Source organism: Erithacus rubecula, assembly GCF_903797595.1.
Source record: "Erithacus rubecula genome assembly, chromosome: 6".
Lineage (NCBI taxonomy): Eukaryota > Metazoa > Chordata > Aves > Passeriformes > Muscicapidae > Erithacus > Erithacus rubecula.
Window position 1 is genome coordinate 46923508 of NC_136688.1, and position 19835 is coordinate 46943342.

At 40.0% G+C, this 19835-nt stretch overlaps 1 protein-coding gene across 2 annotated transcripts in view; it reads left to right on the top strand.

The window, feature by feature from the left end:
- LOC306803597 (uncharacterized protein C14orf132) overlaps positions 1-19835 on the top strand; it is a 38207-nt gene that overhangs the window by 9866 nt on the left and 8506 nt on the right. Inside the window, exon 1 of one of the 2 annotated variants that reach the window (XM_079309198.1) lies at positions 19459-19585. The exons of the other annotated variant lie outside the window; for it this stretch is intronic. Coding sequence (XP_079165324.1) covers positions 19583-19585 — 3 coding nt within the window. The 5' untranslated portion in view covers positions 19459-19582. Of the gene's footprint in view, positions 1-19458; positions 19586-19835 lie in introns of those variants that run through there. 2 annotated transcript variants of the gene reach the window in all.

Sequence of the window (19835 nt, forward strand, 5' to 3'; positions counted from 1 at the left end):
GCAGTGAAACTGCAGATGAGCAAGGCAGTGAGATCTGTTGTCAGGGTGGCAGATGTTTTATTCTCCTGGTGCATTCTCTGGCATTTCTCAAGGACATGAAACAGGAGCAGAAGAAATTGAATTGCTGTGCTTGCTCTCTCCCTTGTTCTCCAAGGTAGTTTTGCAACTCATTTCTTCTGTAATCTTATCAAGTGTGAGAAGAGACATGCACCTCCTGACTTCTTTTACAACTGTCCTTTATACTTTCACAGGTAACCTTCTTTACCCAGCCAGCTGTAGTTTTCAGCATGGGTGGTTTTCATGGTACATATCTTGCTTATCACTTTATTGTACATAATACCCTTAACAGCACTTTAAAGATGGGTATTTGGATGAGTAAATAAACACTGCTGCCTCTAAAACATTTGTCTCCTGACCTCTGCTCTGCACAGTGCATGTCTGGCAGAAGGGAGGGTGTGGAGAAGGCAGGAGGCAATGTGCTGATGTAAGCTGCAGCCTGGGCTGCCATGATAACAATCTCCTGCTGTGCCTTAGAGCCTTCAGGTGCCAGCATATGCCATGGGTCATGCTGGCAAGTGAAGGGAAATGGGAAGAGGATACCTCTCCAAAACCTTGTATTGAATACCTTCAATTCAATACCTTGTATTGCCCACAGATTATGATGGTAATTCAGCTGGACTTTACCACATCCATAATACCTTTTTTTATAGCAGTATGTAACATTTAGTGGGCACTTATTCCCAGTTTGGTGCTTTTTGGTGTGGAAATTTAAATTGGACATTGCATGCAGAGGGAAAGCAGCAAATCCTTCTTACTCCACATGTGGAGTCAGGTGGCCCAGCAGGTAATGCTGAGAGCATCACTCAAGTTCTTCTGGACATTAATGAAGTTATAGCTTGAAGCTTGTAGCCCTGTCTTTTGGTACTGGATTCATGATTATCAAGCTCTGATTTTTATGTTGTTTTGTTTTGTTGTTTTGTTTGTGTTTTGTTGTTGTTTTTTTTTTTTTTTAATTATTTTAACTATGGTATAGTTTCTTTCAAAATGAACATGGCAGGTGATCCTACAGAAGTTTGGAAAACTGTGACTTTTAGACTCTGGAACATTTCAGTAAAGCTTGGCCAACAAGCAGAACAGGATGTGCTCTTCTCCAAAATAAACAGCATTTTTCTGTGTGCTGATTTTGACAGAAACCCTGACATGGGTTTAGGAGTAATAGAGCTCATGTACAACTCTTTGCCTCAGGATCCTACTATGCTGCTGTCAGTCCTAGTAGTCATCCTGTTCACTGCCTGTCTCACAGGAGCAGCAGAGTGGTGACAACAGAGGAGATGCAGCAGCTGTCACACCTATTTACAGCTTCTCAGTCACTGATGTGAGAATAAACAAACATGATATTCCTGCAGTTGCATTGTTAGCAATTTATTTTTAAAATCAGTCACTTGAAAAATATCGAGGCACAGGTAAAATAGCTCTGTCAGCAGTTTCTTTGTGGTTTGCAACCTACTGCTTGACCTGAGAATTTCACTCTGTTTCTGTTAACTTAATAGAAGAGTTACAGTCAAGGCCACATCCTTACCTGGTGAAAGCACACATTTGTCTTCTGAGTGAAGCTGTATCAAGAAGGGATGTGGCTCACCAAATGCAGGAACATGCTGATTCCTGTCCTCTGCTGCTATTTTATTCCCTGGTTTTATTACCTGCTCAGCAGTGATGTGTAATTCTCACATGTCAGTAAGTGATATTTACTGTAAGAAAGGCCAAGTAAATTCATAGTTGAGCAAACATTTAAAGAAATAACAATTAGAGAATGCTTTCCTATTTTGTTTGAAAATGCAGAGGGGAAAAGAAATTGAAAATATAAGCATTTTCTCATGGATATCCAAGAAACAAATGCAGAAGCTCATATTTTCCACCACTGCATCCCCAGAAATGTGGGCATGAGACTTGTATTGAGTCAGTAAATCTTAATTAAAGTGAAATATGCAAAAAAACTGTAAGTCAAGAGAAGCTGATAGGATTAAAATCTGTGATCAGTTTTGGGGGTCGACATAGAGCAATCCCAGATAAGCAGAAGGAGGGTGAGTTCACAATATCCCATGAAGACACAGCATTTAGGGACAATGGATGCGCTCTGTTTGTCCTTTTGTCTCTGCTTTCCTCCTCCTCAGAGCTGTGGAGGGGGCACAGAGGAAGCATCTCACAGCAGCATCAGTATGTTTGGCTTGGAGTTGAGAGCCATGAGTGCTCCAGATTGGTTCCATGGTCTGATCATTGGTAATTGCCCTTGGCACTGTCTCTTGGAGAGACACTCCAGCACAGTGGCAGCTACAGGGGCCTTTGTAATCAGGCTGGCCTGCTGTCAGAGTTCTAACTGGGGCTTACCTACCCATCTGTTTTTGACGTGTGTGGGAAACAGTGTGGCTGTGTGTGCTTAAAAGCTCTGCATGGATGGTGCTTTCAGGGGCTTCAGAGCTGAAATGAAATATTTTACCTTTCTTTTTTGGGAGGCTTCATCGCTCTCTGGCTGCCACCTTGCTTTAAGGGGCTACTCCAGCCTTGCACCTAATTCCTGAGTCACAGCAACATGTGGCAGAGTTTGAGTATCTCTGCCACCATTTGACCCTCCCTTGCCATGGTTCTGTGTGATGGTACTGTTCCTTTTCTGTCTGCTTCATCAAACTATTTGGGTGGTTATCTCTGAGAACCATTAAGGATGTATTTATTTATTCATTCATTCAGTAACTTGCATGCTGTGTAGGATCTCATACTGATGTGCTGCCTCCTGATGTTGGTCTCACTGGTTCATCATTAGGAGAGCTCAGCATTTCCCTGGAGGCACCTGATTGTAGTTTCTAAAGCACAACAGTCAGAATATTTGGCCTTATTTTTTCCTTCCCACCTAATTTTTTTTTCTGTTTTTCTAATTAATCATAGAGTTGCTTTTTGTGATCCATGGAATTACTGGAACCAGTGCTTCAAGCAGCACAATTCTCAGTCATCTTTCAAATGTGATACTGTTTTTGCTATGAGTATTTATTTCATGTAAGTTTGGGCTATTTGTTTTTGTAGGTCAAATTTAACTGTGAGCTGTGCTGCCCAAACCACACACTGGATTTATGTTGTGGGAACCATCAACAAAAACCTGAATCCTCCAGAATTGGATTTTTTCCCTTTTTAATCTATTTCACAGATGCCACTAGATAACCTCCAAATCCATTTTTTGAAAAACGTGACACATTCTCAAAGAGACAGCTTGATGGGAACAGTTGCTGTTAAAAAGCAGGAAGCAAAGCAGCAGTGAGGGCATATGTGCATTCACATCATGTAAACCTGCTGCTGGCCAGAGGGAGCCAGCCCACACCTTCCTGCCTGCCCAGGAAAGCCCCACGGTGACAGGATGCCACCTGCCCTTGTTGCCAGAACAGGGTGAGCCCTGGCTGGGTTTGTGAGCTGTGGTCTGGAGGAGCACAGGAGTGAGTGGAGAGTGGGTGGGGGATGGCACTGCTCTTCTGCTGCCCCTCTGCCACTGCCACCAGCATCAACACCCCTGTCTGCCAGAGCAGAAGTGCCTTTAACTGAAGAGCAAAAGGGGAATCCAGGAGAAGGGATGTTTCTGACACATTTGCTCTCAGGTCCATTGCTGCAGGTGCATTGAGTGCTCAATGCTGAGAGCAGCTGTAAATATTACTGGGAATAAACACAGGCTTTGCTTGCATGATATAGGTATGATTCAGAGAAAAAAATGCTGAAAACATTGTGTTAAAATTGTCACACGTGGGACACATATAGTAGGACTGAAAAAAACACACAGGAGTCACAAGCAGATGTAAATCTGCTTGCTAATATGTCTTGCAGGCAGTGTCAGGGGTGTTTTGGTGATAGCTGCTTCTGCAGCAGATCAGGCAGCGTGAATGCAGTGCCCACAAACTGCTCAGAATCCATAAGTAAAAGGCAAATTAGCTTTGCACAGACCTGTGGAAGGAAAAATATAAGCTGAGGAAATAACAAGCGATATGCACTCTGCACTTCACTGAATGCAGAGCAAACTGGAAGTGCAATGAAGATTTGGGGACTTGACATTGTTAACAAAAGAAACAAGCAGTTTTTTTGTTAATTCATGTTTGGCCTTTTCTTCATCTGTCTCAAATGAGGAGCATTTATATCATAAATAAATACTTGTGTCAACCATCCCATCCATTCTTCTGTATTTCCCTTCAAAATCTCATCTAATTGCAGCTGCCATGATCTCAACCATTTATCACTTTTTATATTTCAGAGCTGCCTTTTCCCATGTATGTCCTCAACCTTGCATTTAGTTTCACACATACAGCAAAGCCTTTTTATTGTCTTTTTCCACAATAGCTGCTGAAAACTATCCTTTTTTAAAGTTGGTAAAATACTGGGCCATGGCTGGACTGCTGATGTGTGGAACCTTCCAGTCAGATTTCTGTCTTGTTGCCATCTTTGTCTCATTTCCCATTCCTTTATTCTTGGCTTTTGATCAAGACCTTTGTCTTTATTTTCACATGCCCTATGGGATCGTTATATTTAACTAGAGTTGTTAATACTTAGATAGAGTAAAAAAATTAAGACATTTCAAATCACAAGTATTTGAATATTCAGCCCACTGAATACCATTTTGAAGGATTTTTGTCTTTTTTTCCACATCTCCAGAGAAAACAAGCATAATTCTAATACATTAATCCATATATGCTGAAGCTACAGCCTGACAGTGATCCTCCCAAAAAATGCTCCATAATCACTGGCTGTTTATCATCCAGCTACTGCATTCCAGGTAGTAGCACCCTTTTCTTCTGAGTAATGAACTGGGTTAGAGGAGCCTAACACCAGCCTGTGTATATCTCATTTTGGCCAGCCTTCTTCAATGTCTTTCATATCAGGGGTTTAAGTTAAACAAATAAAAGAACAATCAATTAAAGTGACAATCAATAAAAAGTGGAGATTAATTAGTTTAAATAATGGAGATAGGTAGAGAACAACTCTGCAAGCTGCTTACAGTGTTGGTAAATCCTGTTAGCCTTTCAGTTTTAATGCTCTCACCTGAGCAGCCACATGATGAAGCCGACAGAAAGGAATCATTGCTTTGTGGGTATCCTTATTTGTGTAAATTTCCTTTCCTGAAGCAGTCTGAGTTCCCATCCTTCATTCACTGGTGGGGCAGTCCTCCTGAGCACCCAGGTGAGCTCTGTGAGTGGGAAAGGGCAGCTTGTTCACATCTGTTTGCAGCTGTCTGCCAGCATGCCCCTCCTCTTCCCTCCGTGTAGCATTTTTAGTAATTGAGATAAAAACTGTCTTGTGCCATCACACATGCATCTGCTTTCAGATCTGGATTTCCAAAGCATGTGTTCAGATCCAGTTTTCATGCATCACTGCATTACAAGGACTCCATTTGCATAGTCCATTTCAGGTTAATCTTTTTTTAGATTTTTCACCCTGTCACTGAAATTATGTCTTTATATACATATGTCAGGGTGGACTAAAAATGTATTTTCCCCTTTGCAGGCCTTCCATGATCAAATTATAATTGGTATATAATTGGTTTTCTGCACCCTCCCACTCCATTGTTTTAACCAAGTCCTCTGAGCAACAAGTTCAAGTTATCCAGTAGGAGTTTGTAGTTGCCTGTGTGAAAGATGAAGTTGTCTTGTATCTTTTCAACAAATGCATGAGTCCTGAAGACAACTGTGTTTACAGCTATGGGGACTCCATGTCTTTGGAGAGGGCAGAAAAACTTGTGTGTGGAGTATGAGTAAGGATGTCTAGAAAGAGGAGGCTATCACCTTGAACTGAAGTCTGCACCCCTGTGTTTGATGTCAGATATGCTTGGAGTCCAGTTAGCAATAGTCTGGTTTAGATTAATTTCTTTTCACTTTCAGTACCTTTATTGGAAAAAGAGGCAGATTCATCATGAATCTAATATTCATCATTTTGTGTCATGATATCATAATCATCTGAAATCATGATATAAAATAGCAGTTCATTTTTTATTAAAATTACATTTAGTCTCCCTGGTAGCTTCTTTTCCTTCATATCTTTTCCACTTGAAGATGGCCAGCAGATATAAAGGCTATAACCTGCAAGAAGCTTTCTTACATGTGCCTTTTAATGCTTGGTTTCTGAGCTGTGAAGAATAGTGCATCAGTGTTGCTTAAATCAAGCATTTACATTTCTACTATAAGGCAAAGCAGAATTATTAAGGTTAGAGGCTTCCTTCTTTGACATGAGAAGTGACCTTTCCTTATGTTATCCAGCACTTTGTGTAAAAATGTTTGATGTTTCACTGGAAGATGTTGTTAGTAGCAACTGAAGCATTTATCTTAGTGACATCATGTCTCTTAATCAACAAAAGATCACAGTAACCTTTTGAGAAATCAGAGTACATCAATATCCCTATAATTCACTCTGCTAATGTCAAACTTTTCATGTGCAAAACATCTTGTCTGCATTTCTGCAAAGGAAAGACACATATCACCATCTAAATTGCAGGCTTAAATGAAGGACTAGGATGAAAATAATATGGATCAGATCAATATTTTAAGGCTGTCAGCTCAGTTCATCTTGTTCTGTCTGTGGATGCCCAAATGCAGTTGGCAGATGCCAATGCTGCATTTCCTTGCTTTTCTGCTGTCATAACTAGAGATCAGCAGGGGTCAGCTGTGCACTTCTCAGCCCCAGAATGTCAAGCAGCTTTTGACCAAAGCCACTGTGTTTTCTGAAAAGAAAAATAAGCATGCCCCTGTATTTTAACCTCTTGGTGAAAAGTGTTCAAAGTCAGCCTTTGGCTTGGCTTTTATGCTTCCAGCAGGAGAACAGCTTGCTGTGTTTTGAGTTTGTTCAGTGTTGTGAAGCCATTGGTTCATTAGGATTAGTAAAAGAAGCTGTAGATGAGAATGATTAAAAAATAACATCAGAATATTACTAGTCCATTAAGGATTAAGGCAGTTTTGGAACTGAAAGTGAGATGAACCCAAGTAATGTTTAAAGACTCATTAGCTGATCTTGTGGTGGACACTGAAAATGTGCAAAAAGCCCTGAAGAGCTTGTAATCAAAGCAGACAAGACTAGGCAAGAAGGAACTTCAAATATTAATTAAAGGGAAATATTAAAATCCATAAAGAAAATTAGTTCCACTTTCCTTTTTCTTCCTCCTTCATTGTGCAAATAATCAGATTTGTAACTCAGGTCTTGTGTCACAAATCCTGACTGGCTGTTTTTGCTGGTGTTTCTCTCTGCATGTGAACAGATTCTGGCTCAAAGCCCATCTTGTTTGGAGCCTTCATAGGCCACAATCAATTGGCAGCCTGGGCTGGGTTCCAAGTAATAGATAAGGGTTTTCTTGACACAGTATGGACTATCCTTTTTATTGAAAGGTAGTGGTTTATTCTAAAGGCCAGAGTGACCCAATGTTATTTCCCCAGCAGTGAGTTGTGCACTCTAATGCTTTTTAATGATCTTCTTTTTCTCCATCAGATCATCAAGATCTGGATGAATTGTTAATGTTCTTTTTTTTTTTTTTCTCTTATGGTACAACTATAATAAGCTTGAAATAGAAAGGATGGGTATTGGTGAGATTTACAGGGAGTATAACTATATGGACAATGAGTACTTGTGGTGTTTTCAAAACCTCAGTTTTTCTACATTCCTCAAAGAGCAAGCACCTTCCCTTTGGGGAAACAGATGGTGCCTGCACAGCAGGATTATAGAAGAAAATGGGTTATGATGGAAGATGAGAGGTGGAAGCTTACTCTTCTGCAAAATCCAGGCTCTGCTTTCACTTTGGAGATGGTGGCACTGGTTTTGTTATCTCAGTGCTGGAGTAATTTAGTGCCTTGCAGGGGGGCAATGCTGTTGTGGGATACACAGGTATGATCAGATCTCTACCTGCTATTTGAAGAACATGTTTAAAATCACTGGTGACCCTTATGTGTAATTAGGAATTGGTGTGTAGTCACACTAAGGCTCTGTCCACCCCAGAACCAAAGGAGTGGGACAGAAGTGTTTGTTTCTGTTTCCTCTTACTTCTCTATTTCAGCTGCAAGAAAAACAAGCTGTTAAAATGAAATGAATTTATGAATATTCATTCATTTTAATGAATGAAATTAGGTTCATGACAGAAGTTCTGCATAGCACCAGACTCAAGCTTCACACTCAAACTCCACTTTGATGTGTTCTCATCTGAGCTGGTAAGACCCAAGCTTGAGAGACATGGCCTCAAAATGGGAATGAGTGCTTCCATTTCCCATCACATTCTTTGTAGATCTTGCAACAGAAAGCTGAAGTTGACCAAGACCCACTCTAAGTCTCATGGGGGTCATATCTGAAGTAATGATACAAACAGATTTATTGGGAGGAGGTTTACTTGAGGGCAATGTGAAATACCCAAGGCATATATGACTTCCCAACAGCTTGCCTTCACCTGCACATACTCGTGATGCACCTCTTTCTTCTGACCCCCTTCCTGCCTGTTTGTCTTTTCATATCACTAGCACATTAACCTTTCAGCAGTGTGTGATGATCCAGGAGCCCAGAGCAGGAGGAGCTCACTGTGGCCTCCCAAGCACAGTCAGTGCTCTTACATGCAGAGGTTGTAAAGGCTCCAGCACCTGACAATTGTTCCTCTTCCTGAAACAGCATGGCAGTGTCTGGTTCTCTTACCTCTGTGTCAGTGTCAGAATATCCCTGTTGGATGGACAGGGTGCTGGATTTTGTGACTATTCTTCAGCTGGGCTGTGTTGGTTTTGCCTTTGAGCATGCAAACCCCGCAGCCTCTGAACCAGTGACGTGATTGTGCATGACAGTCATTAGTGGGGGAAACAGAAACCTGTCTGGGAGCATCTGTTTTGAGGGAGCCAAATGTAATTAAAATTTAACCATGCTGCATTTGCTCTTTTATTTACTGGGACCCAGTCCTTTTTAGGGATCACAGGGACATTTCTTGAGGTCCTTCTGAGGGGTTTGACTTGCCGCGTTTTGTCATAGTTTGCTTGTTTCATATGAGTGTGTTTTGTATTACAGGCTGGATCAAACAAGTTTGTTCAGAGTCCCTTAGGATAATGAAACCCTACCTTCTTGAATATGTTCAAGTTTTTTCCAAGGGGAATACTTTCTGGTTTCAGCTTGTTCTGAATTTAGACATCTTGCAGTGATTCATTCCATTTTATCAGTTATATTTCCATGATGCTCTTCGAGCAATGGTATGGATTAAAAGTAGTTTTATTCTCTAATTCTATACACTTGACAATAAATATATAAGGTTTTAACTTAGTGAGTAGTACTTGGTAGGATGTAATGCAGGGATCAATGGTGTAGTCTTCCTAATCAGGAAATGTCTCACATCATGATTTCCAGTTTATTTTCAAGAGACAATTGAGCAGGTATTGAATTGTGCTAGGATGAAAACACTCAAAACAGCATGAATGTGAAAAGATCTTACTCAGGCCTTGGAAAAACTCTGTATAAAGGCTTGAGTTCAACCCTACCAACAAATAAATAGGAAACTTTGTTTTACTTCAAATCGAACTTTCTAACTTGATTTCATTTTATCTTGAGTGAACACTGGTCACCTGTTTATTATGGTCTATGATCTATTAAGCTCTATGTTACCTGATGTGTGTTTATCCCTCTGACTATGCCTTCCAAATACAATCATTCATATTACACTCATGACTTGCAGGGCACTTCCAAAATGCAGAACTACTTTAAAGAAATTATAATTACTTTCGTTTTTCTCTGCTTTCCTTTTACTGCTAGTTTATTGATTTAGTTACATTTAAAATGGGTCTGTGTAGTTAATTTTAGATGTACGTTTCAATTTTACTGCAACTCAGAAACTTTAAATGAGTACGAAATAAGTAGGGAGATACCCTTAAATAGGAATAGGAAATAAGTTCTTATTCCAGCACCTAATAAGATACATTTTTGAGGTTTTGTACAGATTTTCAAATAAGCACTGTGTGCACTGCTTTAAGATTAGGTACTTACCTTCCCATATATTACCAATGGAGAGCAATAGTTATCTTCTCGAGGGATCTCTTCATACCCAATTTAAATCCCTAAATTTATCTCCTTTCGATTGGATGGTGAGTTTGAGAATATTTTTAAAGAGGCTGCTCTGAGGGGGCAAACCAGGTGGAATTAAGTCCTGTCTGTGGGTTATTTTTTTGTTTTTTTGGGTTTTTTTGTTTTTTTTTTTTTTTTTTATGTTCTGATGGCTTTAATTGTTTCTTGTGGCATCCACAGTAATAATTCTTCTTTGTGGCTTTTCTTCCTGATCTCTCAGAGCCTCATTGTGTTATGGATTTATTCATGCAAGACATAGAATGGTGGTGTGGGATGCACAAGTCTCTTGGAGATATTTTTGAAATGAAGATCTTCAATCCAGCATTTCAAAATAGAAACAATTAAAGATGAGAGGAATGCTTGCATTTTTGCAAGTACAACATATTTGCACTGTTTTGCTGAACGGCTCCCATGCTGCTTTTTAATATTTCAGTGCTGGATTTTTGATGAGTGTTGCTCAGCTTGAAAAAGGCTTGAGCTGCAATTCAGAAGATTTCCTGTGGCTGGGGAAGGTCCCTCTGTAGCAGGTGGGTACCTGTCAGGCCACTGGGTGAGGGAGAGCTCTCTTTCTCCCCAGGATGCAAAAACCTTCAGAGTGTTATAGGGCTATGTGCGATGAAATTTCCCTTGCCTGTTACCTTTCTTTGAAAAGTCTCCCTTATCAGGTGCTGCATTAAGTTCTAAGGCTGCACTGAATGGTGCAGGGACACCAAACTCTTGTTTACTGAGCTCTGCCTGTCTCAGAGCCAGTGGCTCCTTGGTGAGAATCTACGTGAATGCTCCAATTTTTGTCTCCTCTATCATTTAATCTTTGTGTGGTACACTCATTGCTGCCTTGATAAAATGAGATGGAGATATTTTATTTAAGGTGGGGTCAAATGAATCATAAATAAACCTTAGCATGGGTAAGAGTGTTATAATCTAGATCAAGGAGTTCATTATCTGAATATATAAGCTTGGACTGAAGAACCCAGCCAAGGCTTGGGAACTGCACTGCCATGCATGTGCACATCTCCTGGGGCTGAGAGTGCTGTATTTCTGCCAGTTTTTTTGCTTCCTCCCAACTGTTTTTGTAGGTTTTGTACTAAGGGTTTCCAAAAACAAGAGATTTGGATTTTGGTGCAGTTCACTTGCTTGATACTTCACCTTGCTTTTTGTCTTCTGATAGCTGATAATTATTCTCAATCTTCAACTTCTTTTGGCCAGATGGGTTATTTTAAAATTGCATCTGTAGGTGCAAGATACCATCACAAAATTGCATGTGTAAATGTCTAAAGTTATGTGGGTGTATGGGTCTTCCTTCAGTGCAAAGCTGTCTCTTAAAGCACCAAGGTATCCCCTAGATGTTTTGTTATTTTGCTGCTTTGACCACCTGAAGCTCAGCTGCAGAGGAGTCTGTGCATTCACTCTGGCTCTCAGGCTGTGCAGGAAGCCTGCCTGACCTTGGAGCCAGCCCATTTTCTGATTACTTTTCTACACCTTTTTCCTAAAAGATTTTCAGCTGGTTCACTCTTCTGGGGGGGGGAATTTCTTCAGTACCTAAACTGCAGCATGCTTAGGGACAGCTGCCAAGGTCAGGAACAATAACATTTCTCTCCTGTTTATGTACTTTGAAAACATTTCTCCAAACATCCTGAGATCCTAAGACACCAGGGGAGTGTGAACTTGCATCTTCCATCAAGCATGGGAGAATATCAAATCACTTCTCTCTCAACTAACTGTTCCAGTTCCCTAGGCCAGCAGTGATTCTATAATTCATATTCTGAGTGAAATGAGGGGGAAATGGAGATACAATACATTTTTACTTTATTTTCTTTGTTCCCTGCTCAGCCTTCCATAACACAAGAATAACTGAACAATCTTTTACAGGAATCACTTTTGGGTAAGAAAACATTACTTCCTGAGGAAAGCTGTTACATATCTACGGCTTTAATTATCCTAAGCAGCCCCAAGAGTTCAAAGCACAAGTATTGAATTACAAATATAAGTATAATAAATTAAACATTTATTTGTACCCATCCTATGTATGTCAGGCACTAAGGAGTTCTATTTTGCCTATGCATGTATAGACAGGCTTATCTAGAGAGAATCACATCAATGCATAATTTATTATATTTTTCTGTAATGTGAACTGAACTGTTTGAACAGTCTTAAACATAAGCACACAAACACAGATGGCTTGGCTGTTTTGTGTTTGTTTGGCGTGATAAAGCTGTCATCAGCTGCTGTCCAGTTCAGCTACACTTAATCATCCCTTGATGGTTAGTACATGAGCAAAACCTGGGTTGTGAGTGTCTGAGTTTGTGAGAACATATGGAATATTTGGCTCTGATGCTGGCTGTTCTCACACTTTGATGAAGGTTTCTGCCCCCACAAAGTGAAATGTCCCGTATGGATGCTTCTCTTTTGCTTCAAAGCAAAGTGAGCCAGGCTAATTTTAAACCATTGTAAATTCTGTTCCTATTGTGCCTGCTATCTTGCACCAAAGAGGAAGAGAAACACATGTTACTTCTCTTCCTTGGGCTCTGCTGTGGGAGCAGTAAATACTAAAAGATGTTTGAATTACTTGCTTGGTGTCACTGAGGATTTAAGCACTCAAGATTGACATGTGATTGAGCTTTTATTTCTTCATGATGTTCAACAAATAGTTAATTGTTGGATGGAACTTGTCTTATCCTAATGAATACTATTCTTCAAATACTAGAAATTAGGAAATCGTCAATATTGTTTCACCTTCCAATTTTGATTCTCTTGTGTAATGTGTGATTAGCTCACTCCTGAGACAAAAATGCAAGGGAATAGAATTAATTTTTAAGCAAAGTGTGGCTCTTTAGTTATAAAGTGCTATTTACAGAAGGAGTTGAGAGGAATGTGTAGTCTGTAGGTTGTTCAAGCCATATGTTGAGGCTGATATGCCTGATGGGATCACAATGGATGCCAGCCTGTCACATGTTGGTATTCCATCAAATGAAGTGTGTGCAGTAGGATATTTGGCTGTCCTTTCTTTCTGGAAGCAGCTCTCTATTTTGCTTGATCTTTATGCTGGCTGCTATCCTTAACACCTCCAGACATGAGGAGGACTAACATCGTGTCAGATTTTTCTCTAGTTTTTTGTTCATCTCAACTGGAATACGTTGTTTTTGTTGCCTCTCTGCTTGTTGTATGTCTTAAACTAGGTGCCAAGTACACAAGCAAAAATGTTTACAAAAATAGCTTTATATATGGCATAAGAGATACACCTCAAATATTCTCTCAGCATACCTCATCCCTCTCCACTCCTTTGTTTGTGAAGATGTAATGCAATGTGAGAATGAAAGGGAAAGAAAAAGATAAATAGGAAAAAATTGGATAAAAATGCTGCTTAGCCAAAATAGCATTGCACACATCATTACCAGTTTTTTCTGCTGTTTTTTCAGAGACTCTGATAAAATATATAAGCTTAAAGAAAATAATCTTTATAGAATAAGTTGAATCTATTTAATTACTTTAATTTCCATTCTGAGGCTTTTTATTGGGTGCCTGCAAGTATTTTCCATGAGAGAATTAATCTCTGGAAGTCATCACAGAATAACATCACAGAATAACATTCTTCCCAGTGTGTTTGCATTATTACAGTGACCTAACTCTTACCATATTAGAAGATAGGTTCAATGTGGCTATCTCAAAGGTGCTGGAAATGAGGCATTTATATCACATCATTAGGCACAGCACAGCTGCAGTGATAGTAATTCTCTCAATAGATGAATGTATCCCAACTTGTCTTTGCAGTGCAGCCATCACTGTGTAACATAAGATACATGGGATTTATAGCTTAGAAGGTTTGAAAGCTTTTGAGTCTGCATGGAATAGTAAGTAATTTCTGTGATGAAATAGAGCTAAGCCTGTTAGTATGGTTTAGTTAAATCTCAGCCAATTAATTTTTCATGGGCTGTGTAGCAGGGATTGCAAAATTTTTTTTTTTGTTTGAGCAGTGGTCAGCATATGCAACATAGAAGAATTTCTGCGTAGTCTTTTTTTCCTCTAGAGGAATAAGACAATGTCCAAAATGTTGCATCCTCCTAGTTCCACCTCCTAACAACTGCCCCTTAAAATTATTGTAGTGTTTTTTAAAAGCATCCTGATTATGGAATACTAAAGGATACAGTGATTTCCAAAATGGTTACTTTTGCCCATGCCTGAAGTCTAATGATTTAAGCAATTTTTCATCTCGAAGTAGTTCTACTGCTGAAACTGTGTCATTGCTTCCCTTGTTGTGAATGGCTGCCAATTCCCATCTCTCACACATCCCCCCACATTCCCCTGGAGAACAGCCTTGTTAGGCTAAGGGAGAGGGAGCAGAAGGAACATCAAAAGAATATGAAGGTCAGTCTCTTTCTTTGCTACTCAGAATCTTGGCCACATCACCAAATTGATAATGAAGCATCACCATTTTCTCAGAGATGAACAGGGCTGCAAAATTATGGTGGAGGAAGGATCTGAGCAGCCCTTTTCCATTTTGAGAAATGGGATTAGGATTTGTTCAATTATTTTCCAATACATTCATTGTTGAGTTCTGCTCTTTGGCTTTCCACTTACACCCCATAATGTGGCTTTTTCTGTTTATGGTGGGAATGCCTTTTCCTCAGCAGATACAAAGTGCCATTGCAATCAGCTTGTGTTACTCTTATTTTCCTCTTAACCCTCTGGCACAAGGAAAACCTCTTACTCTGCATAAGAACTGAAACTGCCACTGATACTGTGCAGCTGTGTGCTTTGCTTCCTGTCAGTATACAGCCTTCTGTCCTCAGAGAAAAGCTGTCCCTTGGGACATCAAAACATTATGCCAAGGTACTCTTCCTTTTCCCCCCCAAGATTATGTTTTGGCTGTTTGCTTGCTTAATTCAGGGTGGTTTTTTTGTAATAGAGGAACTTGACACCAGAAAGAAATTGCTAGCCTGGATCAAAACAGGATACAATTAAGTCCTGTTAAATCCAGTAGTTTGGCTTTGAAGTCGCCAATGCCAAAAATTTTGGAAGCAGTAAGTGGGATAATCAGTACCTCTTTCTTTTCGTGTATTAGTGAAGAATTCAAACTCAGAGGCTTGTTGTTTGAAGCCCTTCCAGAATCACTTCTGTATTAAACTGTTCCAGCTCTGCAGATTGCTCTTATCTCTAAAGGAATTCCTCTTCTCCCTGAGTTCCCCAGTATGACTACACATGGTGTGAGGTGTCCTCTGTTTTTCCATTTTGGGAAATTGTAAACAGGTTTTAATGGCTCCTACTGGTGATAACACTGATGGTTAGTTTTACAGCCTCCTACTGAGGTCTTCCATTTTGATAAATGCTTGCCTTTCTAGGTGCTTCTGTTTACATTTTTCTTTAATGTTCATGTTCTCCTGGAAGCATGAAATTTGTAACTGCACACGGGGGCTAGACACCTTCTCCCCCCACAATAAGCTTCCTCCACAATAAGATGTTAACATCAGTTGGATTACATATAGAAGGTCAGTTAGTGCTGCTTTAATTGTTGTTCCACAGACATTCAGGTAGTTTAAAGACCATTCTGTTTGACTGCCTTGCACACTTTTGTTATATTCAACATTCCCTCCAATTTAAGGTATACAGATTCACAATACAACTTATGTTGACTTAGAGTTGTGGCTTCTTCATAGAAATTTGAATTTCTTTTCAAAGCTGACAAAACTTACTCTTTTCCTTGATGTGTCATTGTTGGCATTGGCTGGAAAGAGAGGAGGAATTTTTTGGACTGGGGCAGAATGCAAAACTTCTCTGTATCCTTTAGAGACTTGTCAGCTTTTTTATTAAAAAGGCTTTTTTATTAAAAAGGCTTTTTTTTCTCAGTTGTATGAACTTGGAAGATGAAATCCAACAGCAGTTGGTCGAGAATAATAGTTTAAAAGCAGTAGGGTTCTTTGAAATAAAAAAAGCCATTTCAACGAGGCACTAGGCAGATGTAAATTGCAGGAGTGGAATCACAGCATGTTTATCATTAGGGTATCTTGGATGCTACCTGTGCAGAAATATGAGAGTGAAAATTTCACTTACCTTTGTGCCAGTTATCTGCACTGCTTTTTGCAGCTGATTCAACAGGGGAATTTTCCACAGAGTGGTGCTCCAGCCTGCACAGGACCTGTGCTCATGAAAGCAATGGCTTTCAGTGGCTTTAGGGCCAACTGACCTAACTGAGTTCAGTTCCTTGTGGGAATACCTTTGTTAAGGGAAACCAGTTTCTGCAGCCAAGACAAAACTCAGAATTGAAGTGTGTGCTGCAGCATCTTGGATTGTTCCTTCCTGAATATCTAGACATCTTTTGATCCAGGCAGCTCTTAGTGTGTGTGGTTTAACAGCAGGGCTCAAACCTCTGGCATCTGAGATACTGGTGATGTGGAACAACTTGGAATTGTGCTAATCATCTAAAAGGACAAAGACATTGTATCTAGCCTAGCATGGGTCAGAAAGCAGTGCAGGAAATAATGCACAGGTCCTAGGAATATAATGGATTGGAAGAAAAGCAGAGATTGATAAAATGACAAGTTTTTAACAATATTAAAATACAGGTGAAATCCTGATGTCTCCGTGTTGGAATGAAAATTTTCCATTGCTCTGGTAGGGTGAACATTTTGACAACTACATTTTGAAAATAAGCAGCTGTATTTTCAAAGCTTGTCAACCTAAGACTGTGATTTCAGAGTGAAGCAGGAATCTGAATCAATGAAAATGAGAATTTGAAGCTAACCACATAAAACATTTTCATGGGTCTTACTCTTCAGAATTAGACATATTTAATTAAATTAAAGAGGATTGCCTTAGGTGGTGGTTAATTTTGGGTGTGGGTTTAATGCGTTCAAACGAATCCACTTGCAGTGAATGCAGAGCAAATCCTGATTGTCACTGTGCACCCAGTCTGCATTTTAAGCAGCAGAGTGATATTCTGGCAAACAGTGAACAGAAGAACTTGGATCTCCAGATATTACCTGTAAATCAATAATAGCCAGTAAGACATCTTCATTTACAGTGCATGCTTTAGATAAGGATAATATATATATATATGCATCTTTTTGTGAGACACAAGAGAATTACTGTGGGGAGAATACTGGCCATGTGGGGTATCTCTTTAGTAAAAAACATTTATTTAAGAAGAGCTTAAGAATTAAGATGTTATGATGAATTTGTGAACCCATATATTGCTACTGCCTTTGGCAACTGTGTTAGATTAATTTATGACTGCAGGTGGAAGGTTTTCAGGAGCAAATATGCACTGCAGTGATCACTGGCTATCAGGGGTAGAAGGAAATAATAATTTCACTTTATATATTCAAATCATACCATCTTGCAAAAATATGATATCAAAAATTTAATGAAAGTTAGATGTTCTGAAATAGAAACATGGATTTTACAAAACAACACCTGATCTGTGATGACATTTCACCTCTTAGCATCCTGTTATTAGAGTGATGCTTGGTGGGACCAGGGCAGCAGATACAGCAGAGCTGTTAAAGCAGATGCTGAGATTTCCTAATTTCTCACTAGAAGATTCAGCTATGCTTTCAAACCTGGGCTCCCAACAAGGTAGCAGCAGCCAAATGTCACAGTTCTCTAGCTGACTATGAAAAAATGTCAGACACCTGATTCTCAAAGAAATGGAGCAATGTTATTGCTAAGGGATGGATTTTATATGATGCTGCTTAAGAATGTTATCATACTTACAGTATCAGTGACTGGTACCTGACATGCTGTTTTTCATTCCTGTGAATCACTGTGGTTATAAAATAGGTTTTTCTGCTAACTAGAAATGTATGACAGAAGTGTTCAAAAGCTGCTCTCCTCGTGACCCCAGAGCATGCCAGTGGGAGGTATTCAGCACAGTGGGTGTTCTCATTACCACTTGACTTTTTGCTGCTTGGTTTTCTGCCTGTTGCTATTTAATGATTCCAATTCTTTCTTTGCCAGTCTCAGAAGCCATTTAGCAAGCAGTGTACTATTAGTGCTACTTAACAACGTCGACACAGTCACTTGGAAAGGAGTTTCATTTCCAAACAGTGTGCTACAGCATTACCCCTTGCCATCTGCTCCTGTCATGTCCCTCACTGTCGTGTTTCCCAGTTAACCCTTTGCCCTGGGCTCCTCATCCAGTGCTCTTGGGGAGGGTGACAGCCTTGCCTGAACTGTAAATACCCTCTGGCAGGTCACTCTATTGGCAGTGACACGGGTGAAGGCTTTGGATGATGTAAATTGGCATATATTTGCTCTGTAGAGGCACAAGCAGAAAGATAGAGCAATCACAGAGAGCATTGCAGGTTTCTGTCCTTAGCTTAATCACAAGCACTTCACAGCTTCCATTAGTGTCAGGTCTGGAGGGTGCACAGCCTGTAAGGTAGAATCTCAAATAAGACTGCAGGGGGAAGATACTGTACCTTATGGGAGAATGAAGACATGAAGACTAAGGATAAAATTCATTTCACTGAATTTAATCTACCAAAAAGATAGATTGCCAGTGATACTAATCATCTCTCTCTCCCATGGAGAGATGGCATATCTCCCAAGGATGATTTACATGGCTCTAATCATTGGGCAACCCTGACTGTTAAGTGGTACCAAGAGGCCAGATTGAGAAGGATGAGCTTCAGATGAGCTCAGATAGAGTCTGGATGAGTTCATGGCAGCAAAATTCTTTGCAAGTTGTTAAATCCATAGCAATAGTGTCTGGCTTATAAAATTCCTAAGCTGAAAACAGTCAGAGGCTGTGAGTTATTAAAGGGTGCTGTCAGACCTGCTTCTCCTCTTGTGCTTTTACTTTCCCTAAGCATCTATTTATCTGTTTACTGTTGGAGCTAACAAGGGAGATGGACTTTCTGTTGGACACCATATGGCCATTCCTCATGCTCTTATTTGAGGCTGCTGTAGCAGTGAGAGGGGGGAATGCACATTTAGCAAGAGATGATTTTTACAAATTGGCAGGAAGGCTTATTTTGAGATCTGTGATGAAGTGCTACTGACCTACTAACAGGAAAACTGGAAATCAGTCTTACAGAAAGAGCCTGTGCCAGGTGCTGAATGTCAGTGCTTTACACCAGGTCACCTCAAGCCTTTCAGAGATTCAGATGAGCTATTTCACCATGTGCTCCCCTCAGATGGTGCAGACAGCTGGTTTGAGCCTTACACAGTACAAGGAGATTCAGATTTGACATCATTTACAGTGGACTCTGTAGCTGTGCTGCTACATGGATGCTCCCTGTCTTTGTGACAGCGCCAGGGGAACTAACAGGGTGGAAGTTTGTCAGTTCAAATAACTCATTGTGAGCACAGAATGTGTGCCCCAAAACCCAGGTATCAATCACCAGACCACTGCACTGGGCACATACACATGTGTGTTTACCGCTATACTTGGGATGAGTGTTCAGTTGAAAGATTTTGCAGAATCAACTATCCTAAATTATGATAGCCTTAAAATGATTTGCTGAGGAGGCAAACACCTCTGGTTGAGCATTTTGCTGCCAGTATGGTAAATGTATTCCTGTCATTTGCTGCAGAGATCTTTAATTAGAGTCTCTGTAGCTGTTGCATGGCATCACTGCTGCATAAATACACTTCTGTTTGAAGTCAGAACTGCCTTTTATGGCAGTCTTCACATAAAAAGAAATTTTGATTGAACTGAGAAATGCTTTCCTTATCAAATCCCAGGACATAAAAAATGGCCAGTGGAATTGGATTCAAAACATCAAGCTGGGCTTTTGAAATGGAAGGTTTTGCTC